At 40.7% G+C, this 25863-nt stretch overlaps 1 protein-coding gene across 3 annotated transcripts; it reads right to left on the bottom strand.

Annotated features, from left to right (window-relative positions):
• Positions 1–327: 327 nt before the first annotated feature.
• LOC310994084 (high affinity choline transporter 1-like) lies at positions 328–23178 on the bottom strand. Of its 3 annotated transcripts, none has more exons than XR_014595775.1 (10): positions 19924–23178; positions 12733–12941; positions 12464–12577; positions 11325–11480; positions 7142–7290; positions 6174–6317; positions 5775–5928; positions 5360–5577; positions 2919–3555; positions 328–2327 (listed from the first exon to the last, which is right to left on the bottom strand). XR_014595775.1 is itself a non-coding variant. In XM_083982618.1 (10 exons), exons 3-10 carry the CDS (start codon positions 11358–11360, stop codon positions 2986–2988), a joined length of 1368 nt encoding a protein of 455 aa, XP_083838744.1. In that variant the 5' UTR covers positions 11361–11480; positions 12464–12577; positions 12733–12901; the 3' UTR covers positions 328–2985. The 3 variants fall into 3 exon arrangements, 2 of the variants coding, with proteins under 2 accessions (XP_083838744.1, XP_083838743.1); XM_083982618.1 differs by lacking the exon at positions 19924–23178 and adding exons at positions 8038–8084; positions 9714–9763 and having other exon boundaries at positions 328–3555; positions 12733–12901; XM_083982617.1 differs by having other exon boundaries at positions 328–3555.
• Between the last annotated feature and the right edge of the window lie 2685 nt (positions 23179–25863).

The raw sequence follows: 25863 nt of genomic DNA, 5'->3' as shown, positions 1-25863 counted from the left end.
GTATACAAACAACACAGTTAATCACAATCAACATGCATAATAGTATAAAACCAAAACACATATTAGGGGAAAATACAATGTAGAACTCACTATCTACTTTATATTATAAAACTAACAACTGTCCAGTTCTTTCATGGATGTTGCTTGACTGAACCACACATGGAAATTAAAACATTTCTGCTCAAAAAGTAATGAAAAAGACAGATGATAATGTGTTTAAGCGCCATTGCTATGTGTATAGCTACTGTCACTACATTGTGGACGGCTTACTGACAACCGCTGGCTAGTTTTTTTTTGTTTTTTTTTGCCATGACATCCCATCATGACATTTTCTGAGTTTTTTCTTTAAGGCAGGAGTGCTCATTCCAAATGGCTATTACTTTCACTCAGAGGCATGTAGCATGTTTATCTTTCCCTGCAATATGTGTGCAAGACACACCAGTCCAGGATGACTGCAGGCACAATTTAAACATGTAGAGGTGAAGATACAGTACACTCATTGTTCTGCAAAGCCGAAGTTGAATTTATTTAAGTTTAAACATTGCTAACTTGAGATAAAATACATTTGTTTTTGTTTTTTTTTCTTCTACTCAACACATAGCAAATAACTCTGATAAAAAATTATGTGTAAATATACAAATAATGATCAGACTGTACAGTACAAGAGTATAATACAGGTAGAAATCACAATCATACATATAAAAAGATACATGCATTGTGTCCTGCATCCGTCCTGTTTTGAGACACAGTTTGTTCTGTGTGCCACCAGTCTTTGGAAAATGACATTCATACAATAGTCTTAGGACAGAAATCAGAATCATAGGTTAAAATTTTGAATACCTAAAGCCAACATTACCACTCCATGAGGTATTTGAACAGTGACTGGAGTATACACCCATTTAACGATGTGCAGCAAGTAACCATTGACAGCGGAGTGAAACCAGTTTCCAGTGATATTAAAAAGGCAATAGTGTGACAGAGGAAGGGTTTTTTGATTGTCACTCGTTAGCAGGAATTTCTTTGCACAACAAACTACTATGGAGGCTCAGTACAATAAAACACAGGCCTATTCAAACAACCAGGGTCAATTGAACAGCCTGTTCTTCAATAAAAATCTAACCATGAAACAGTCAAATTTGTACTTTTTGTGAGATTTTAATGTAAATGAACTGAAACTTAGCTGCAAATGTTTTCACCACAAAGAGGAAAAATTATCCCACTGTAAACTAAAGTTTTGTATACTATATGTAAGAAGAAAAAAAAACCATTACAGTACAAAAAAAAAAAAAAACTGACAATGACAAAATAAAAGGCTCACACTGACTGTTGGTGAGATAAAACGGGAAATGAGAAATGGGTGAGGAGGAGGAAAATGTGCAGTTGTAGCAACACACAACATTGAGTTACCTATAATGTGAGTAAAATGCAGCTGAGGAGATACAGTAACTGTGGCATGCTGGGAGTTGGAGTTCTCCAGTATTGTCTCTCCCTGCAGCTATATTCACAACAAAATGGGTCAAATTAAATAAGAAATAGTAATAATAATAAATACTGAGCATTTAAAAAGCCTGAAATAGTGTTTGTGTCACTTCCATCCGAGTGTTTTGCTGAGTGGTCGCCACTTGTTATTTTCAATATTGCAACAAAGGCAGCATTGCACCGCAACCAGACTCAGAGCATCCCGACAGGGTGGAACACTTTAGCTATCAGTACCTGTAGGGTGGTTTTTAAACAAAGTCACAGTGTAGTAAAAAAAAATGTCTTAAACTTGCTGGTGTCTACTGAGTAGTATTTGGTATATGGAGGTAAAAGTTAATTTACCAATAACTACAACCACTACATCTCTTCACATATGGGATATGTTCACAACTCTGATCACTCGCTTTCATCCAGATACATTTTTTACAAAAGATTTTAGAACCACTGTCAAGGGTGTGGACAGTCGCTTTGGACACATTTTTGATGAAAGACTTGCTGCTCAAAGTGCTGATCAGCTGGATAAAGGGAAAAAAATAAATGTCACATACAGGCTCAGCACTGTGGAACAGTGCGGTGCAGTGTGCACTCATTCTTTGTTCTTTGGGTAGCATGGCTTTGTTCTGGTGTCAAAGAGCCGCGTCATGCTTGTCAAATCTTTTGCAGACGTTCATACTGAGAGAGAAGGTAGCCCACTTGAGACACAGTGCTGTGCCGTGAGACAGGTTTGCTGCCAGACAAGCACATGAATGATTATTGTTTGAAGGATGAAGCAGGTGGCTTGCTGCACTGCTGTTTTCTGAGAGGGTGCGTTACACAGTCTGATGCACTCTTTCTTACTAAAGAAAAATCTGAAAAAGACATATCTTGTTTATTTGGAGCGTAAACTTTTTTTTTTTCATCAACATTTATGTTGGACTTTTCTTGTGCAAGTGTCTTTTTCCATAAAGTGTTGCCACAGTGCAGTGGTCTTTAGGACTGGTCTTGTTTCCTCTGTGTTGGGGTGGTGTCTCAATTTGTCAAAGTTTGGTTGTAAAAATAAATTCATATAAATCTTTACAAATGTACATGTGCAATCTTAATTGGAGAATGTCTAATGAATAAAAGGCACAAGGTGTGTCATTGCCTCTGGGTTCTTTGTGTGGATTGCTTATATTACAGTGATGTGTGACAGCACAGCATTTTATTCTGTATATTAGACCGGTAGATGGCTAGTTCACCACGGTAACCCAGCCAGGTAGTCTAGTTGGATTGTATTCTCTGTAGAGGACAATGAAACGACTGATGAAGAACGATAACGGAGAGCTCAGATCACACTCTTCTCACCTAAGTGTCACCACCACTAAAAAGTTATATAAAAAAAAGAAAATCACTCTGATGCTGTACAGAATCTGTGTGTACTGCCCAGACTTTGCCGTTGTTCCCCCTCTATGAACTCTTACTTGGCAGACAAACAAACATGTCCACTTCCAGCCAGTGCCCATCTCCTCTCCCTCTTGGACAGCCTCCTCAGCAGCTGGTGGTGGTGGTGGTGGTGGTGGTGGTGGTGGTGGTCAGTAGCTGCTTGGCTGCAGAGGCCTCGTCACTATCAGGGTTGGTCCTCTTCATTTCTGAGACTCTTGGTGTTAATTTCTGCTTGCGTTTGATCTTAAACACATCCCACTTCTCAGACAGGAGCCCCTTGTTGAAAATGATGGATGTCAGCCAAGAGAAAAGCAGAATGGACACAAGTGAAATGAGCATGATGACGGTGCGGAAGGGGAAGTACTGGGTTAGTTTTCCCTCTGCGTCTAGCCTGCAGCCAGGGAACTTGATGGCGGGCGGCAGGCCGATGAGGGGCTCGCCACTCAGGATCCTCATCACCATTCCCATAATGTAACCCACACTGGCCCCGTAACCATTAGACACCTTAAAGAAGAGGACACAGACAAGCTGAGGGAACATGATGGTGTAGGACATGTCCACGCCCACGAGCCAGAAGACCAAGACGCTGTTGTCCAGGAAGGTGAGAGCGGTGCCAGCCATTCCCACCACCACCACTGAGATGCGGATCACCCACTGCATCTCACGGTCCGATGCCTGAAGGAGCAAAAAGAATGACATTAGGAGACAAAGAGTTTCACATTACACCTTGTTCAGTCTAAGTGACATAAGCATCATCTGGACTTGAGGCCTCCTTGACCAAGAGATCATATTACAAAGACACAGTATCCATAAGTCACAGCTCTGTAACAGTGAACTGGCCCCTGAGGCTGAGATCATGAAACGGATCATTGTTTTACCACAGTAAATATCGCACATATCTCACTCAGCAGACAGAACACAGTGTGACACAGTGGGCATAGTAGTATGTACAGTATTGTGAAGTCAATGCCACTTTGTTTCCACCCCCAGCCTGTTTGTGGAGGCTTACTACAGTGATACAGTCTCTGGGATGTAAATGGATGTCTTTATTGGGATTATGTACTGTATTACTGTATCCTTTAGCACATTTATATAAAAAACATACCATAGAGAGTAACAACCAAGGCTAATGCAATAACCTTACCTATAACTTATTTCCCCACCTATTACCCATACTTGTTCCCTTTAAAGGGACAACGAGGAGTTTTGGAAAAGCAAAGCGTTTTCACACTACATTCATGAGCCTCCCCGCGCACCGTGAAATTCTTTGACCGGCGCAAGACAGACTCATGTTTTCATTCATCAAGAATTAAAGTCAGAGGTTCAAAGAGGTTCAGATACCACCATAGTTCCGACCATAAACGGCGATTCGGCGGCGTTATTCTCATGACTCGCCGCGAAACCGAAAGTAAGGAAACGCTGGTCGGCTCGCCATGCATTTCCGCCACCACTAATAATAACAAAATAACGAGAGAGACAAAACGATATATTTATCAAAAATGGGCCCATTAACAAGTGTGGGTAACGTAGATTCATCCACATTAACGATATACTTTTTTATTGTCGTTCTGCCGCTGGAGAAACTCCTCGTTGTCCCTTTAAAACTCTATTTTGAAGTCATAATCATAATGAAGTTTAAAGATTTAAGTGAAACACAAACAGCACAAATTAAAAAGCAAGGAGCCCCTCCCATTATTTCCTAAGCGGAACCCCACACACTGACAGCACTACGTCACTTCACACTGATGTTCAATTTCGACCCCCCCCACCCCAATACCTTTTCCTCTTTCAGCCCCTGCTTGGCTCACCTCTTCTTCAGTGATTAGTGTTGTAAACAAACCAAAATAAACACTAAAGAAGAGAAGGACATATAAAGATAGTATGAAGCTGTGGTTGCTAGAGTGCAACACTTGCTATTGATGCCATAGGGCTGACACTTGATGCACATCAGCAAGCTGTGGCACCAGTATATGCATTTAACTTAAGAGTATAAAGTATCGCAGTGCCAGCAGCGCTGTCAGGCTGTATATTGACCTTAAAGCTAACATCAGCAGGCTAGCATGCACACATTGACAAAGTTATTATCCACCTGTTAAGCTGATAGTTTAGTTAGTTTAGTTTAGCATGCTGATGGGAATGTCTTGGAAGTGTTCATGGATCAAACCAAAACGTACGGGGCAATTCTGAAGACTTTGGGGTGATGATACATGGAAAGTCATAAAGGGATTATGTTGCAGTATGTGAGAACAATAAATGCTGATTCAAGATTTAGTGCCGATATGTAGCCTACAGTAGAGACTAAGTTATTTAACAAAATAAGGGAACTCTGGCACTAGAGGAAAGGCAGAGAAACAGTACCTACCTTCTGTGCAACCCCCTGACACTAGTGGAATTCATGCAGTTTTATTAAATTGACATATTTGCAGATAGTTGAGTTGATTGGGTACACACCCATGATATCTTTCTCCAAAAATCTCACCTGCTTTCTGATGATGTTCTTGTAAATATTTGAGGAAAACAGTGATGCCGAAGACAGAAGAGCCGAGTCCATGGAGGACATTACAGCAGCAGCTACAGCTCCGATGCCGATGACGGAGATGTACGTGGGTGTGAGGTACTGCAGGGCGATGGGAAGGATGGAGCCCGCCTGGCCATTTTCATACGGGGTGTTGGGTCCATAGCTGGTTGAGTTCCAGTCTGGGAGGAGAGAGGTGAATATTTGGATTAAGACCAAAGACTGACTGAACAAATTAATGAATTGGAAAGGAGAGGGTTAATGTGATAAATACATCTTAAGTCAGTTAAATAAGGGGGGAAATGTCTAATCTCCTATTGTTTCTCATGTCCAGTGCGGACTACGATTATACATTTAGTTGTGAGTTAAGAGTGTGTACCTGTGGACGCAGCCACAGCTCCCACCAGCACAGACGGGATACCCAGCACCAGGCAGAAGGCTGACGAGGCGAAGCAGGTCACTTGAGCCTGGGTGTAAGATGAGGCGGACAGGATTCTTTGGTAGAACGCTTGGTAGGCCAAACCCCCCAGAGCCTAGGACAAACACAGGACAGGAATCAGTTGATGCAGCAATAAGAAGAACTATTCTCTCATGCCTATGTTGTTGCTATGCTTGGCCATCGGTGTGTCTAATGAAATAAGCCTATCTAATTGAACTGCTGAGTTGAATTTAATTTAAACGCTATGATGGCGGGAGTTGTATAAATACTTCATAAGCTGTGTTTCAGACATCATTTAGAGACGTGCACTCTGCGACGACCTCTCCCAGTCTCACTCACCAGCAGCATGAAGTCGTCAAACCACTTGCCGGCGTCTTCCAACTCCACCGTGCCGACCCAGGGAGCCTGGAAGGTCTCGTTGTAGGCCGTCAGTGATATGTCCACAGAGTGAGGGTTGGTCAACAGGAAAGGAACACACACCCACTGTATACACAAACACAAGGACACAACTAATCTCATTATCGGCCCAGTAGGGGAAGTTTTCAGTTAAACACTGGGAATTGGGAATCTAAAACTAGAGCTGGGGTTGAAGCTCCAGTACGATGTGCTTTTTTGTTTCACGCTGTGGTAATAATCTCATCAGCAGCTCTATCAAATAGCTGGCCTTTTACATCACATCACATCACATCTGATTGGTGCGGCGCCCCAAAGAGTCATTTGTTTAAAAAAAAAGAAAAGAAAAAATGCCTTTTAAATAAACTGTGTGCACTCCCCAGTTAGCAAACAAGCTATTAAGCGTGTTATCTGGCAAATGGCATTCCTCACTCTCTTTATTGAATGAAATACAGAACAGTCCTGAGAACAGAGAGGCAGGGGGAGTAAACCCACATAACACAGGGAAAACAGAAAGAAACAGAGAGCTGTTGTGACTCACTGGCATGTCTCCAACTGGCTGTGGTGTCAGTGGTTAACTTGACTTTTACCAGCGAGCCCTGTGGGTACCCCGGATTCAACCGCACATTGCACAATCAAATTACAGTGTAGCAGCCATTTGGAACGTGAGGTGTGGGGAGGAAAACTCAAACAAACAAATAAAATCAGTGATGCTTTAATTTGGCAGGTAATCCAATCTTGCTTGCATAGTTAATAAGGCACCAGGTACCTCAGGATCTATAATTTGATCCCTCTGGGCTTTCGTCCACTTATCTCCATTATGTAGCTGAGTGAATAATCTGATAGGGCACATACTTGATGGTGTTCATCATTCAATGTGCTGCTGTGTGAATGGATCAAAAGATGTTACGCACCAGGCTGACAAAGATGAGGATGAGCTGGATCACATCTGTGTAGGCCACAGAGTAGAGCCCCCCCAGCAATGTGTAGACGATGGCCACCACAGAGGAGATGATGATGGAGTAGAAGTAGGACAGATCCAGGATCACACTCATAGTACCACCTGGAACAACACAGCAGAGCAATGAGAATCAGGGGACTGATGGCTAAATATCTCACAGCTAGTCTTCTAATGTACAGAGGTTGGTAGCAACACATACATGCAACTGCTTACTGTAATATTTTAATTGTTGTGTGATTAGGTTTTTTTTTTGCTTTAAAATATTTTCTCTCTCACACAGACACACACTATACATGCATCCACTCTTATGTACTGAGACTTTGGAACTTATAAGAAGCTTGGCAATGACACTTTTCTTTTTACACTGTTCATTTGCCGTAATGCAGTATTTTCCAACGAGCACTGACAAACAAATTACACTTTTGCCAACAAAGAGCAAAAAAAAAAAAAAATGCATCTGTAGTCTTTTGAGTCAAGAATAAAGTTATGTCTAAACATGGGTGGCATTAGTTTAAACGTTTTAAAGCATCATATTGCTTAGATAAAGCAACAAATCAACATAAAAGTAATGATGAAATTATAACAAAAAGGAACCCTAAAGAAACATATAACAGAAGCAGCCTATTGATTGTGACTCAAGATTTCTGTTTTCACCCTCTTGGGGGAATTATCACCCTGTAAATTGTGACAAAGTAGGGGGAAAAAAAGTCAAGATGAAGGTGATGAGAAGTGTCTTCAAATGGAGAAACAAATGTGTGTAAAAAAAACAAAAACAAAAAAAACCTATATGTATAAGTAAGAAAAAAAAGACATCTTGTTACTCAAACAAGGCAAGCAAAACGTCACTACCTTCACCGTCTCTTCTGCCATATTGCCAGGGTCCCCCCAGCCGCAGCCTGCAGCCACACCACAACAATGCCCTTAAACAGAGAAGTGTCAGATCGGCACCATCGATCGCCACTCACCACCCTGGTGACCAGTCACCCCACTACGGAGCCCACCACCCCCTAAACCACCCCATCACAACTTTCTGTCTTCCCCACTGGCTGTAGGGTGTAGTTATTTTTTCCAAAATGTTACTGTTGTAACTGTAAGAGAATTTTGTGTCTGCACATTTTTGCTGTATATTTTTTTCTTTTTCTGAAGTCAGTCAAGGAAAAATCATTTGGTGTCAGAGTCTTGAAGCACTGCTGAAAAGGCTTCATTCACTGCTCGCAATGTTGAAGTGACTGACTGACTTTGTATGTTTTGACACATGAACAAGGTTTTGAACTTTTCTGAGATCTGCAGTGAGAGTTGCTGATGTTTCTGGTGGGTGAACTGAACAACGGTGACTGAGAAACACTGTAATGTAAAAGGGATGTAAGATCTGATCGCATGCAGCCACTTTGAAGTGAAGTGAAATCCATCTTTGCTAGATCTACGTTACAGTGGGGTTCTGTTCCTGGTGAGCTCAGATGTTTGGACCGCCGCCTCCCCCCTTGTGTGCCTGACCTGGATATACTGGATACACATTTAGATCGAACAGGGCCCTTGGTGTTGTTGTTGTTGGTCCTGTAATTAATCTTATGGTGGGGCATGACGCAACATGTATTGTAAATAATTACTGGTGGTCCATTTTTGGTCCACTAGATCTCTCATCTGTTCTGTGCTGAGCTGTGCTGTTCCCCTCTGGGCTAAATTTAGGAAGAGGGAAAGTGGAATGAGATTCAGGGGCCTATGGGGCTTAATGGGCAGCACCAGGGATGGGCAGAGGCATAGAGCTGCCCGAATGCCCCCTGTGTTGTTTTTAGCTAGGTACTCGTCCCACTTTAAAAACTCATGCATGTGTGTGCAAACACACACATACACACACACACATTGCAACCTTTCTGTCCTGTTCCCAATTCCTTCCCGACAGAAATTTGACCATGACTGTGTTGATACTACATGGCGGTGTGACAGTGTGCACGTAAGGTGTCTTAAAAGTTAAATCCTCTCTGGCACTGAACCACATACACACACACATACACGCACACACGCTCACTCAAGCAGACCATGAAGCTGAGTTTATGCAACATGCACACAAGCAGTCTCCCAGCAACAACGACCCTGTGGGGTCAAATGCTCAGCGCTCTCTCTTGAATGTCAAGTGTTTGTGTGTGCGTGTGTGTGTGCGTGTGTGCATTTGGGCATGTGATGCCAAGCACACATCAGGCATGTACGCATAACTGTCCCAGAAAAATTGACAGGAGGTTTTACTGAGGAGCGAGGGTTCCCCTGATTCTATATTGGTTTAATAGGTTAGGGTAAAACAGTCCCAGGAACATTCCTGTCTCCCTACCAGTCCTTTTGTGGAGTGTCAGCACAGGGACTCTTGTCAATGGATTTCACTGATTCCCTTCACTGTGTGTAAAACATCTCACACACAGAAATGAAACTATGATTCAGCATGCAACATTGATCCCCTAGGAACAAGCCAGAGCCTTGGAACAAATGGAAATTTCTCATAATGGCACAACAATCTACTGTGAATAATTGATCACCTTTCACAATCAACAGGCTGCTCGATGTTTAACCCCTTTTTCAAATTACACTGGAAAAGAAAACAGTGTTAAAAACACACACAGGAAAACATTATGTAGCCTACACACGCGTACACACATTTTCTCTGCTGCACAAACACCCACGCATTCATGCTGCAGAGCACATGCTCACTTGCACCTGCTATCAAGCGCAACATACGCAAGCACACCCACCCACACGCACATCCACACACACACACACCTACACACACTTGAATCACTTACAGATTAGAGAAACAGTAAACAACAGTGCCAAATGTAGTATGAAACAGTACAGGAGGATCACATAAGAAGGAGCAACTTATCGTGTCATCTTAACAACTGGCAACACTACACATTTATAATCCATGTAATTACACAGTAGTCCGCAGTAGTTATATAGCCTATTCTTAGCACCTTATCTTCATTTTACTATGTTTTTATTTCAAGTGTGTTAGTGTGTGTGTGTGTGTGTGTGTGTGTGTGTGTGTGTGTGTGTGTGTGTGTGTGTGTGTGTGTGTGTGTGTGTGTGTGTGTGTGTGTGTGTGTGTGTGTGTGTGTCAATTTTTTTTTTAAAGAGATAGACCAATAAAGGCTTTCTTTTATGGCCAGCAAATGTTGATTTTCAAGTCACAACATATCTCGTAACTTTTGTCAGCAGTAGCCAGCTTGGTTATTATGCTAATGTTAGCAAACTCAAACCAGTTTTATCTTCTGACTTCTATTAATAAAGAACCTTTTAAGAGAATCAAACTAATTTAGGACACCTTACAGCTTGTATTTTTGATGACGATGATTTCACTTATTGTTACAAGAGAAAGGCCTGACCTCACATCAAAGGGTAAGACTGATTTGCTAATATTACTCTAATCTCTAATGGCATGTAGGACTAAACCAGCTTCCATGTGATAAATGTTGCTTATTTTCTAAGGAAACATAACCCCATAAATGAAAGTAGTAAATTGGCTTAGATTTAGACGTGCTAAGTTAGCTGTGTAGGAAGTTAGCCCACACAGCTAGCTGTAGAAGCTATTTATAGCTTGCATTACAACTCACAGTGTAACCAAATCCAGGACCAGCTAAACTAAACTAAACTTAACACCTCTTGAACTGGGATTTGACAGTTGCTGTTTGAAAGAGGAAGTTCATGAATGGTCAGCTTCAACTTAATAAAAACCTTCTCATAGTATTTTTTTTTGTTTTTTTTTTTTTTTGTTTTTCAACTTAATGCATGGGCTACTTCTTGTTTTGTAAGTTTTTATCCACTAAACTTAGAAGCTAAATCTCACCCAAGACAAATTTCCCTTGCGGGACAAATAAAGCCTATTTTAATTTGATTTAATTAAAGTTGGAGCACCTTACAATATTCCAAATTCAATAGTGGTTTCACCATTTAAGGGTGTTTCCTTCTTTTAAATATGGCCTTTTTTATTCTTTACAATGCTGGCATTAATAGTAATTATCATTATATAAACTTGTTCTTTTTGTGTTTGTGTACATTGTGTACCCAGATCCGTGCGTGCCTGCATGATTGCATAAGCATGTGTGTGCATACATTACAATACTAGCTGTTTAGAGTGTGAGGTAACCCACCCAGGCTGACAAGTGTGCGTGCCACCCACAGAACATCGGCCACCAGTGCAGGAAAGATCAGAGCGCTGCTCAGGACGTTCCCATACTTCTGTTGGAAGGGGTCCATCATTGTAACGTACTTGTTCTCTCTCATGGGCTTGGCAAAGAAAAAGCCACCTGGAGCAAAGGGGAAGACATTACCATAAAGTCAGTCTCTCTCTGGAAATGATGAAGCAATCAATTTTTAAAAAACACGGCTGTAATTCTATCATTTGTAAACCCGAGTGTGAAAGAAAGGAAGAAGAGGAAGCGAGTGAGTGAGAGAGTGAAAGATCAAGTCCACGTGAACAATAAGAAAAACAAGTGTTCCCTCCAGATAACTCAAACACTTTCAGCTTCCACTTGGCCAACAATGGACAAGAACAGAAGGGGGGATGTTATATTTCCTGATCAGGGACTTTGGGGTTTCCAGGTCCCATTATTCTCCCACCATGTAGGCCGTTGTGACATTGGGCCCTGAACATTGACGATTTCACCTGTTACAACTGAGTGCGTCAGTTTGGTGGATTCAGGAGCAGGCAATCTTAATCTCTTTGAGCCTGTTGCCTCAACTTACAATCCTGTACCAATTTCTCATGGTTCTATTTTTAACGTGAGCGACACTTTTATTGCTGTGTGTGGAGCCAGGTGGGGGTTGGGTGTACAAGAGTATTAGTGGCAAATGACACTTAAGCTTCAGGTCAAAGTCAGATCCCTTTAAAAATTATACCTGATACAATAAAAGAATCTTACGGAAACTTGCTTATTAGTGAAACACTGACAGTTACATTGTTACTTTGTTAATAGCAAAGTGTCATCTCCAAATGTTAACAAAGACAGTTTCTCTCATCTAAACCTCATAATCTAAAGTGTGTGTGTGTGTGTGTGTGTGGGGGGGGGGGGACTTCAATACCAGTCTGTATTGAAGTGAGAGTTTTCAGTGTCACGCATTATCAACCTTAGCTTCCTGACAACAACTAATTTTACTGCCATTTACTGGCGCTTGCATGCCAGGCATATGTATTGTGTCTATTTAAAGCTTTGGCTACTCCTACTTTTACAATGCATGTTGGGGTGAGGGGTGTTCAGACTTTTAGGCTTTGGTCACTAATGCCACTTACCCAAGAAGAAGGTTAAGACGTAGGGCACAGGCATGAGAGCCCACACTGCACCCAGCGTTGGGTTGTATGTTGCCTCAGCTATGCCGAGGATAAAGCCTCCACCCACCCACGTAGCTGTCAAGATAAAAACATACATGTTAAAGGAGAAACATGAAATACCACATTGCTTGTGCATTCCAAGTATTTCATGCATACCAGACACTCTTTTTAGATGTCAGATATTGAAAAGTAATAAGCTATTGCCTAAACTGAACTCCCTCTGCTTTTACCAGTAAGGGTGAAGATGCCGACTAGCAAGTTGATGTTGCGTCCAGCCAATAATGTGATCTCCATGCCATCTCCTTTGCACTTCTTTTCCTCCTTCTTGGAGCGCATGGATGCCCAGATGCCCGTCGCCAAGATCAACATGTAGAACGCCGTTATCACCACCAGACCTGGAACATTGAGAGCCATCCTGCTCTACTTTTGCGTCCGTATTCTGTTGGATAGAAAGAGAGAAAGAAAAAACCATGAAGATCCAAGTTGCTAAATGTTAATGCTAATATATGAATGCTGATTACATTGTTGTTGTTGTTTTTTCTTTTTATCACTACAGTATACAGTAACAAAAAATGCACAGAAAATCACATAACAGTGCAAATTCTCATTTACTTTTTTAGAGCTGCAGGGCAAGAGTTGAAATCTGAACAAATTCAGAGATGATCTAAGATGTTCATAAAGAAATAGGTACATTCATCATGTGCAGGAAGCTCACAAGCGCAAATGATAAACAATAATGAATAGAAAACAGTAGCATGTATTCAAATGACTGAAGGGAGTAAGGTGAGCCAGGTGAAAAAGAAAATATGTCGTCTCAAAGACAGAAAGTGGATAAAGGAAAAAGGCTGCAGTGGAAAAAAAAAAAGACAAGAGCAGCAGCATCTGGGACCTGGCTCTACTTGCGTGGCAGACGGGGTAATGAGTGAGGAGTAGAAAGAAAGGTGGGGTGAAGGAGGAGAAAAAAAACGAAGGCAGGGGAAGGGAGGGATGATGAGTCAGAGAGGCGAAAGTGGTCTCACCATAATACTTGGCAGCACTGAGAAAGATGGCGGACAGATGTTGTCCCCCGTCTTCAGTGGTTGGATGGCCCCGAGTTTCGACCCCAAACAAAGAGCCACATTAGTGTGTACATGTGTGTGTCTATGTGTGTGCAATTACCATGACTACAGGACCGATCATTTTCTAAAAAAAAACCTATAAAAAAGTATTATTCTTTAACTGCTAGTTTGTGCCTATACACGCAGTCCCGAGCACATTGATATTTATTATGTTTACTTATCCACCGTGTTATGCACTCCAGGAAAAGTGTGTTAACTCAACACAAGTTTTTCTTTTTAAATCTAAAATATCACAGTAAGGCAGTTTCTTAGAAAACCTCATTTATTACAGACAGAAATGTATTAAGCCATCCTTTTCATAGTGAAAAACAAGACATAGCTCCGCCCAGTGTAATGAAAAACACATCTGTTATACAGAAAGTTTTTGGCTCGATTCATAATAGTTGGAACAAAGAAGAATGCATGTATATCCACTTGGGAGAATGGATAAAGGAAAAAAAGGAAATGTTTGTGAAGGAGGAATGGACTGAAAAATACAGGTTGGAGGGATGTATGCGTACCGGTGTGTGTGTGTGTGTTTATATGCGGGCGAGGAAGGAGTGGGTGAGGGGTGGAGGGCATGGGGGGGAGGGGGGCTCAGCGCCAAGGTCAACAAATGCCTGAGAAGCTCACCCACGTGGCCCACGTGTTTTTCTGTGTTCTGTATGTATACATGCATGTATGTGTGCGTGTTTGCTCACTTGCACACACTTCTGGAGCCCCCTACATACCACACATTGCATACCAAACATCGCAGAGTTCAGACTGCATCTTTATATTAGAAAGAAATCCGAGAGCTGCATTGTAAAGTATTTCAGCTTGTGGTAGCCTACTGTGATGTATGAAGAATAGAAGATGGGTTGAGGATGGTTGTATCTACATTTTGTGCTATAATTTAACAATTTATGAGTTCTTTGCAGGACAGCATGCTCTTCAAATAGGCTATGAGTTTATCAAATATATTGCCTTGTTAATGTCACATATGAACATGATGGCTTTAGTGTCTGAAAAATAAAAACAAAAACATTCTTCTACAAGAGCTGTAAAAAAATGTCATTCTTGGTTGGTCTGGTAGTAAAAGCAACACTTTCAAACTGCAAACAAACAACTATGTAGGCCCTCGTCTAATACCCTTTCAGTCCTACTCACTCAAGTAATTGCCGCTGCCAGACAGCAAGCAATGCAGTGTGCGATACACAGCTGGCAGCGAACACACTTATTTTTGACGCTAGCCACCACTAAAAATCAACAGCATAAATGTTTGTAAGCTTTCCAAGGACTTGTAAAAAGAATTTATGGGGCTTTTATGCAATCTCAGGGGAGGCTGTTAGTATTTTAGCCACATGTAAAAAAATAAATAAAAATAAAACAATGAACATGTGAGAGGGAATTGTGGGTACGTTGTGTTCCATTCCAGTGAATTTTCCCCTGTGATATCTGCCCCTCAGGAACTGACAAATTCTCAAACTATTAACAAAACAGGAGGTCACCCTTAATTATTACATGGTATTTCATTATTTTCTTAAAAAGGGGCCTAGCAGTTGAGAAGAAATCTTTCTTCTAGCAAACTTATCATGCTAACTCACTGAGTCACGGAAGTGTTAAGGCTAATGATAATGCTCACGATAGCAACAGCAAAACAAAAGGTTTAGGCTGCAGTGAGCTATCCTCAATTTTTTTATGTATAAAAACTCCAGCTAAGAGCTACACAGCCCTGACAAAAAATTACTGACTCAAACATCATTTGTTCGATGTTTTGTCAACTCACTCACATTTCTCACTAAACGTTAGCTTAGCCATGTCTGTCCCCTGTTCAGTGTTTGGCAGACGTAGCACACAGTGATTTCTCAGCTCTTTGGATGAATGACTGCCTGTTTTCACTGGAAGTGAGGCACAAGTTGAAAAGTAAAAAGCAAGATGAGAGGCTATAGCACCACTGACCTGTATTTCTTACTGCTGTGATGTCATGTTTTTCTTGTTTTTCTGTAATTTTTTACTACTTATCTAACTGGATTCTTACTTTCTTAATTTGTTTAGTGCAGGATTTCCAGTAATTTATTGAGCACTAACTCCTCTTTATAACAGTATGCATGATATTTCACAGAGCAGTGAGATGTTTGGAGTCCCTCCATGGGGAATGGACAAGCACGCCTTTTGACCTATTTTGGAGTTGAAAAAAGTCCTCCTATGTATCCTTCCCTCACTGAAAAAAACCCTCTCATTTGCCCTACTTTTTCAATGTGATGTCTATAAGGACCTGACCAGTGTTTGTTGGGTGCGTGGCATTCCTAAAATGAAGCTGGATGTACTCAAGTTACTGTGGTCCAAATTAAACACACATTTCAGATAGGCTATTTCAGCGTACACATTCATTTTGCCATACATTACAGCTCTACATTTTTTGTAGTTAAGCCAAGTTCATATTCAACTCATGCTGTAGGTTCTCACAACAGTGGAGCAGAACTAAAGTCTGTTCGACCAGATGAGCTTCAAAAGTGATTGAATATTGACATATCAGAATATTTACAATGTTTGTGTCAGTAATTCCTGATAGGTTGTCAAACACTGTCAGTGTTTGACAAGCCGTTAATAGGAACGGCTAGAGTTAAACGTGTCCACACCTTCTTGAAGTATAGCCTACTGCAAGAGGCGAGGAGCCATCTCACAGACAGCACTCAGTGTAAGAGGTGTGTTACTGGAAACCTCTTCTATCACTCTAAGAAGTCCTCACTCATTTTAAAGAATTAGCCTAATGTCAAGTTTTTTTTCTGTAGGTAAACTTCTGCAATTTGCTTACTCAGCTCTGGTAACTTTCCACAACTGGGCCCACATGACTCACACATGACTCAACACAGAGCAGGAACACACGAAGGGGAAGGGACTTTTTATACCTATGCAATGTCATAGTTATATGACTGTAAAAATCTGTTTACCAATAATAAGGTGTAGAGGGGAAAAAAAAGTTTTCAGTTTTTACTTATGCAAATGCAGGAAGAAAATGTAGTGAAAAAGCTTTTGAAATTTTGCATGCACTTAAAAGAACTGAAAAAGATCTATTGTAATAAATGGTACTTTGATTTGCTGCACCTTTTTGTAAAAATAGGCAGCATAATTTCATAATCATTCTGTAATCATGTCTAATGTTGAAATAAAATACAAATGCCTTGAAAACTAATTGTGCAGTTACAGAAAAACAGGGTTAGCTAATCCTGCTTGACTGAAAACAGGCTCAGACTACAGGAGTGCATCACACAGACGCTCTAGCGTACGCAAGATTTCCAAATAATGGCACATCACACACCACAGGAAATTATTAAGGTTATCATGCGAGAGGGAGCATCTCATTACATCATACCTCAAGGGGAACCAGACAAAAGGGACACTGGTGCAACAACAATTTGCAGTACTAAGATAAAAGAAAAGCTGAAGGCTAAACAAGTGAGATGCAGTCAACCCACCTTATCTGTTCTTCAGTGAGCATAAGATCGTAACAACAGCATATGCTATTTAACATAAGCTATTAGGGTGAGAATCTTTACAGTTGTTTGGCAACATGCTCACAGATCTTCCCATTTTAACTCCCAATTACCACCCCCCCCCCCCCCTCCATTACAATTATCTGTCCCAAACATTAGTAGGCTACAGGTCCCGACTAGATTTATCCTTGCTGGGATTGGTAAATTGATGTTAAAGTGTCAAACTCCCATAGTCTGTGCCCGTCTTTACTAGAATAAGAAACACGTATTAATTTTATAATTCCAAAAATATTTGTGGTGCATACGGTGCAGTCTACAGTCAATATTATATATTTTCTACATACAGTATGGCAAGCTGATCTAGGCTACTGTGATTGGCCATGCAACACATCTGACAGTGGCCTGCCGCGGCCTGGCAGAAGCATCAGCAGGCAAACCTGCCCCTATTCAGGAGGGATTTTGATGTATCACAAGTGTTTCATGTGTGACCATGAGTTGACACAATCAAATGTCAGAAGCAGTTACTGTAATCTTGTTAGGAAAACAAGACTTTCAATTGTATTGCTTTTTAAATAAAGACAACAATATCTCAAGTCACTGGGGTCACGGATCAGTAATCTGTGCTGAAGTACATTCAGTTCCCTTACAGTGTGACAACATTTCTATAAACATAGTGTTGACAGATTTGATGCAGCTCTGACTTAATGACATCTGAGGGCTTTGTTAAGCTATGAGAAAACAGTCATTGGATGGATTGGCCCTGTCATGAAAGTGTCTTTGGGCATGACTGCTTTCTTTGTTTAAATATTCCATGTAGGATTCTCTTTCATACAGGTGCAGTGGTGTGTCTTGGCACCGGTGCAACTTTAAAGTTCTTTCTATGAACACCTCCTCCCCCCCACCCACACATCTCATCTCCCTGCCTCTCAGTACTTTTCCGTTCAGACCAACTCCTCTGCCGACTGCATGTTTGCCGCCTGCCTCCTCTATCAACTGCCCCCCCATGCAGTTTTGTGATTCATACACACACACACACACCCATTACCCTATCTGCCAGCCGGCGAATAGCACTAAACTGCCGGTAATCTGTAACTTTCACTGCACACAGGCGAATTCACACATACACGCTCTAGATTTCAAAAGGATGCAGATCAATGTGACCCACACTCCAGACAAACATGTTTTCTTTTACAACAAGGAAGAAAAGTGAAAGGACCAACAGGTAGAGAGAGAGAGCTCGTAAAAAAATAAATAAAAAAAACACAAAGTCACAGTTCTGCTTCCTCTCTAAACACCTTGTCAAATTGACATGGAGCATTCAATTTATATGCCCCGTAACACTTATGAGATCACCCTTCTGGACCAGTTCCAACTTTGAACTCTTGGAAATCATCCATCCTCCTGACTGACAAGCAAAACAAGAACCAAGACACAGAGGAAAATCCAATATTATATGTAATCTGACAAACTACAAGGGAACTTGAGGCACAAGATGCCAAGTCTTTTGTTTAAAACATTAAGAATTAACTAAAATTAAAAACAGAATATGGTAAAAAAAAAAAAATAAAAAAAAAAAATAATAATAATAATAATAATAATAATAATAATAATAATACATTTTATGCACCAAAACATATTTTGTATATTTGAAAACCTACTTGGCAACAAACCGGAGTTCTGAAAATGAATGCTATAAACCCAGACGTTACATGTCACAGGGTATGTTGTGTGGACATCATCAGACCATGAAAGAGTGAAAAGGGACACTTATAAGCACCTTTAAACAAACACTGATTTTCGGATTGCCATTTTACTCGGTCATTGTGTCAAAGGTTAAGTGGGCAACGAAAGCAAAGCTGGAGTACACATTAGACACATGAAACTCCAGTCACTTTGAGGATAATTTAAAGCTAACCTCTTTGTTTTAGAAGAAAGCACTTTGTTATTTCACCCAAGGCTCTATGATAAGTAGCTGTCAAGGAGAGGTTGGGCCAGTTAGCCCTCAAGGATGATGACTTTGATTAGAGAGGCGGAAACCATGTTAATGATAAGAGGCAGTCATGAGGAAATACAAAAAGTGTTTAGTCCACGTGGTGAGGACTGACAGGAAACACCAGATAAATAAATGAATGTGTAAATTGGAACTGGATTTTTTTTTTTTTTTTTTTTTCAAAACTTTGTAGTGAATGTAAAACTGCTCTGGGGATATGTATATCATTCAAAATTATGAAAATCTCCCTCACAACAAGTCTCAGCATGAACAGATTTCAAAACAGCATTCAAAACAAGATTGAAATCATAAAAATACAGTGGGGGGTGGGAGGTGGGGTTGGGTGGGAGGGGCCGGAAAAAATGGGTCTCAAAACATTTGGACCTCTCTGTGTATTATCACTAGTCTAAATCTGTCATACCTCTGACACAGTCTGCTCTGCCCCCTCGGCTTCTCTATTCTTAGACCAAGATCAGCTCATTAAAACAATTGATGGAAAGTATACATAAAAAATAAATAAAGATAGGGAGTTGTATTCAAAGAAGTCAACCCACATGAAGCAGTTTGTCCCTGCACCCATGTCCCTGAGTGCTATTTCTAGGACAGGCATGCTCTTCCACTTAGTGTGTCCCAACTTGACTAAGCTTAAATTCCATTGTCAAAGATAAACACACACATACCACATACTATACTATACATGCCTGCAAACTGTATTAGCCTATTTACTTTAAAGTTAAAAAAAAAAAAAAAAAAAAAAAAGTACATGAAGTTAACATAATACCAACAGAAATAAAAAATAAAATAAAGAAACTTAGCACAGGCAACTTATATTAGCATATTTGATGATTGAATACATACCAAGAGTTAAGGTCAGTGTCAGTTCTTAGAGATGATGTGAAGAGGGAACAGAGCCCTATTTTCACAGAGACAGACAACGGGCCAGGTGATAAATTCAGTCCAGGAGGAGAAAGATTCAATCAGCACTCATCCACAGTGCCGGGGAGTAAGAGGTGAGAGCAGCACAAGGGGAAACAACAGGTACTCTTCAGTCCCTTGAATTTAAAAAAAAAAAGAAAAGAAAAACAAAAAAGCAACCCAAAAAATGTTTGTAGAGTTTTTTTTTTTACAGAGTGCTCTGCAGGGAAGAGAGTGAAGTCAGAGTTGATGTTCAGAGCTCGACAGGCAGGATCAATGAGGAAGGATGGAACTCTCTAGAATCAGCAGGCAGACTTCCCCTGGTTTTAAACCTCACGGAGTGGGGAGGGGTCAGATCAGAAACAACAGAGAAGGAAGCTGTCACTACTGTTACCTGATTGGTGACTGCATTGGTGCTCCTGGCTACAGCCAATTAGCTAAGTTGAGAGTTTGGGGCGGACCCAGCCCCCTGTTCAGCTTTGGTCCACATGAGGATGACTTTGACTGTGGGGCGGAACTGGCACCTCCAGCTGCTCCTGATCAGCTCACTAACAACAGCAGCCTTTCTTTATCCAGCTCTGCTTCTCTTTACTCAAACACCTCTTGCTTTTTTATTTTTTTTATTTATCTCCCACTTTTTTCATTCTCTGCCTATTCTTTTTTTTATTTCACCTAACTTTCATTTCCACTGTCTTCAGATAATGTCCTTTCTCAAAGCTCTTACTCCAGGAACTTTACCAGACATGAGTCATTGCACTTCTCTATCTCTCACCTACATGCAGTGTTTCACAGCGGCTGTACAGCCAGCGTGACAGATGCCAGGCACTAGGATCGTCACACGCCCACAATACGAGAAAAACATCTCCTTCTCCAGGCTGCCCCTGTTTTGTTTTTTTCCCCCCCTAGTTTTATTACTGTGTGCTCATGTGTGAGTGTGGCTGCACACAAGTGCCTCTTTGCCGAGGACTTGCACAAAGCGTTGCTTGTTCTGTCCATATGGTTTAGTGTATCAAGCGTTTAGTAAATCACATGGGAAGAGTCAGACAGAAAAAAAAAAACAGGCTTGAGAGTTGGTTAAATATAGACAGCAAAATAAAAGTGCCGTGCTCACGTATGCAGAGAAGCTCCCTCGCAATATAAAAGGAAATAGTTTTGAACTGAAGTGCACTGATAAAAGTGCCTGTGGTCACAAAAGGGGCTTTGTATGGTCCAGGTGAAGCCAAACCTCAAAGCCAAATATATGCAGATAGTTTTCACAGAGTCTCATACTGGTGAGGAAAGACGAAACCATCCTACAAACCTGATGTGTGAATTCTTGCCTCGTTTTACAGAAGAGGGCAACACGAAGGCAACGCTCTCACGGCAGCTCATCATTCAGCCACCAGCCCTCACTATGTACAAAACACAGCACGTACGAAACACCATAACACACGGAGGTACTTGTCAAAGTGAAAGCTGTGCCGCTCTTGCTGACTAAAACATCTCTATGGACCCACGTGTGTTTTAAAAAACACTGTCTTGTGTTTGACAGACTTTGAAGGAATGAGAAGGGGGAAAAGAAACTCCTGATCAGTTCTTCACTGTAAAAAAACAAAACAAAAACAACCAACCATCAACCAAATCAAATCTCAAGGCTGGCAACCACTTTCATCCTCCCTCAATTACAAACATTAAGCAACTTGATCCAAAGCGTGTCTTCCTTAGTTTGAATCAACACACAGAGCAGAGAGGTGAGGCAACGCTGTCCCTTTAAGAGTCCTCTTCCTGTACCAAGAAAAGCTCAGGAACTCTCCGCGTTGAGTGTGTGTGTATGTGTGTGTCTATATGTATGTGTGTATGTGAGCAATGCACAAGCTATATACCATGATACCATATATCCAGTCCCCCTCTTAAGATGCCGTGCAGGCTCTGAAGGTTGAACTTGCTGGGCTTGCTTTCTGCACGTCTCTCTACCTGCTGGCTTATCACTTTTTATGTATTTATTTACATATCTCTCTCCAGGTCCTGCTCTCTTCCTCGCGCTCACTCGCAGACAGGACTGGTTCCCAATGAGTTCCAGATGGGTTCCACTTAAATTGTCAGAATAAAAATGTTGGCAGAGTCTTGTCGCCATCTCTCCCCTCCAGACTCTGTAACTATGTCTGCAACTATAGCCCCAAATGTAGGGAGGAAATTTCCCAACAGTGGGAACAGTAGGCACAATTCAGTGAGTAGGTACATTGTTATGACACATTGTAGTTGCAGTCATTGTAGTTTTAGTAGTAGTCGAGACATAATATGGCAAAACAGGATGACACACAATATGATGACACATATAAGTCTCTGACGCAGGCAAGTTGCAATAGTGGAGGGATACTAAGGTGGACTGGCACAGTCTTTTAAGAAAGTCAAACCGTAGACCAAGACTTGCACATGAATCTAGAGCTATTGATCATATTCACAGCGTTGCCATCTTTCCTTACATGGGTAAACAAACCGTAGAACTACTGAGTCCCTGGTTTCAAGCTGTACGAACGTCAGGAGTCTAATAAACTGCTCTCCTTTCATCGCTTCCCGATTGATACAGATTTAAGGAAGGCATGGGTTATTAACATCCGAAGGGACATTGGGCCATATTTTAAAGTAACATTGCGGAGTTTTTCGGCCTTAAAATAATGTTTCCAGACTCATTGCAATGGTAGAAAAATGGTTAATAGGATGAATGGTGCTGCCGCTGCAGCCTGAGCCGGGTCGCGTCGGCTGAAGCTGCACTATGTAACTTCCCTGCAAGGGTACGAAACACACGAAAGTTTCGTTTTCGTTAAGTTTCGTTTTTCCCCCCAGACGATAGCGCTTCTCAACCAGATGGTGGAAGCACTGTGCTGAAACTCCGCAATGTTGCTTTAAAGTAAAACGACATTTGGGTCAAACCGATTTGAATTATGTTAGTCGGCATTAGCTGCAACTGTTAAACGTTACCAGTAACGTTATGTGACAGCGCTAATCTTCCCACCCCGAGTGACAACGTAAGCAAAGATGGCGATGCTGTGAATGTGGCTAATGGTACCTCTATGGGACAAAAAGTGGAAAATCAAACTTGCTTGAATCAGTCTCTAATAAGTGGTTGGTTTAGTTTGCACCTTCACATTTCATTACTGATATTACTAAACAAATACAATCCTAAGAGCAGTTGAGAGACTAGACAGTTAGTTATACCCATTTAAATTAAACATTGAATGTTGTCTCTGAAACAATGGAAGTTTTCTCCCAGACTGGATGAAATCACTTTGTATTATTCCTTTGATTATTTTTTAAGTGAATCAACCACATTGGTTTGAACATCACCATTTGAGGTCAGTCGCTCATCACTCAACACAAGTGTTTCTTTAACACCTCCTGTCTACCTGAAGTCCCCTTAAAATGTTGCGTGTCTGATGGTCTCAGTGCTAGAGGTACAAATGATTAAGTATTTCATTGTCCCCCTGATGATCAAAGGTCTCCAGATGTAAATGGTGTCTCCATGCAAATTCTCATATATGTGATTTGTCTAGGAAGACGTTTCACCTCTCATCCAAGATGATGAAGCCTCTTGGATGAGAGGTGAAACGTCTTTCTAGACAAATGACCAAGTCCAGTTGCTTTCGATTTAAAATTCCTTTGAGATGTGTTGCAATATCTGTTTCTTAAGTATTGTTACTATTGATTATAGTTTGTTCATTATGTGCATCACAATAAACTGGAATGTTAACCACTCATTTTATAATATTCTCTTATTGTTATTGTGTTCTTTACCAAGTTATGTTCTATAACCTCTGACTATCTCAACCAAGTTGTCAGGGGTTTAAGTCTATATCTATAGCATCCCTGAACTAAGATAGAAAATAGTTAAAGACTGTATCGCAAAGATCTTAGGTATATGGTAAGTTTCACTGGGCGTTTTTCACACCTCTGATTTGGACAGGACAAGATTGAGTATCATGTTCTCAAATCTCTGAATACTTCAACCCAGGCATCAGAGCTAGAAGGTCACTGAGTGGTTTGTTAACCTATATCTGCCGTCCCTGAACTAAGATTGATGTCAGAGTTGAATTTTTAAAATGACAATATTTCTAATCACTGGTTAACTATCAACTATCACTAGTTTTTAATGGTAAAGTTATTTTTAAATGAAGTCAGATTAAATAATTACTTTACTTTACTTTGAAAACCTCATCCCAACACCGGAATAACAGAATACTGGGGAGATACTGTAACATGTCTCTAGATATTTCCTCCCCTAAAGGTCAGACAGGGTTTCTCAACATCAAATTGAATTTGTGTGGCTTATTGCATCACCATTTAGACCATTCAGGAGTTTGGAATGAGATTTCCCTACTTTACAGAGAGCACATCTCACCTCTGTAGAAAATGTGCAGTGGCTTGTAGCAAGCACTGTAGCCATAGCAGTAGGAGTAGGAGTACAGGCAGAGAAATACCTTTTCATAATGTATGCACAGTACGGAGAATGCCACTCCACAAGCCCCTGGAGGGTTTTTTTTTTTTTTTTTACGGCATTTCTCTTTCACATTGTCTTGGATTCTATATGTTACTTTTTTATTTTTTCTTCTTTTTTTTTTTTTTACTTTTTTGATATGTGAAATAAACAAACAAACAAACAATAAAGAACTGCAATGTCCTGACAATGGCCTGATATGGTTTTCTATGCCTGAAACTTGCCCCAGTTTCAACAATGCAACTGGTGGGTGTGTAAGACTAAGTCTGTTCCCCTAAAACTCTAACATGTGTACAAAGTAAGTGGTAGAAATCAGAGACAGATAAAACAAGCAAAGCTGCAATGCTAGAAAATAGTGTAGCCAGTTAGAGGAGAACCAACCACAGTGCTCTCTGAGCCGTCAGGTGTTTGGCTTCATCTGACCACATGGAGGTTTTAAACACTAGACGATGGAGTGATATTTACGAGTGGTTTCTTTTTTTAGTCAGTATCATAGACATCATGGTTATGAAGACACACATGCATGCATGCATACGCAGTATGTTTTAATTAGGAAACAGTTTCTACATTTCAATTTCGTTATGGTTGTTGTTGTCAAATTGAGTTTCTCACTACACATTGGAGCATTGAGCATCAGGGACATAGCGTACTGACAATATGACCTGATGAATCACAGGTTAAATCGTTTTGTTTATTTCATTGGTTTTTGTTTTGTTTTTCAATTTAATAATTGTCAAACATATAATCAAGTTCAACTCTTTAAGATTTCTCTTTTTGATATTACACTACATTCATGTGATTTTTCACAGTTATTAGTTATTATGGCTATATTAAATGCAGTGTATTTATGTAGTTTAATCGATCATTAAATGTGACAGAGCACAGGGGGTTGTGTTGAGCTGGATCTCTGTGCCCTGTATGTTGTTTTGAAGAAAAACATGTTTTGAGCATAACAAGACTGCTCCAGTTTGACCATCACCCCCTATGCACTGAGCTCCTGAACAGTCAGTCCTCACCATTTCAACCATCTGAACCCCAGCTGCCTAAATGAGCTGCTACCTGATATTGTATCCAACCACACACACACACACACACACACACACACACACTAACCAATCTCCTACTCTGTGCTTTGGTGTCACTGTACAATCATTGCTAGAGTGCTTGCTCAATTCTGGTGAATTCATCCTGATGTTTTGTTTTGTTTTGTTTTTTGGCTAAGGATGGTGTTACCAATGCCCTAATAAACAACAAATAAATTAAATTAAACTCTAGTGACATCCAATATAAATTAATATGTGTATCAAATGGTTGTCAAGGGGACATACAGAATCAGGATTAAAAAGTGTCCAGACTACACAAGGTTGGCTTCAAATGTGAGTAAATCCCCACAGACTCCCAGGTGACAGCAC

This window comes from Trachurus trachurus (assembly GCF_905171665.1).
Source record: "Trachurus trachurus genome assembly, chromosome: 1".
Taxonomy (NCBI): Eukaryota; Metazoa; Chordata; class Actinopteri; order Carangiformes; family Carangidae; genus Trachurus; species Trachurus trachurus.
Note: the sequence above shows the minus strand (reverse complement) of the source record. Positions and strands in the feature narration are given on the sequence as shown.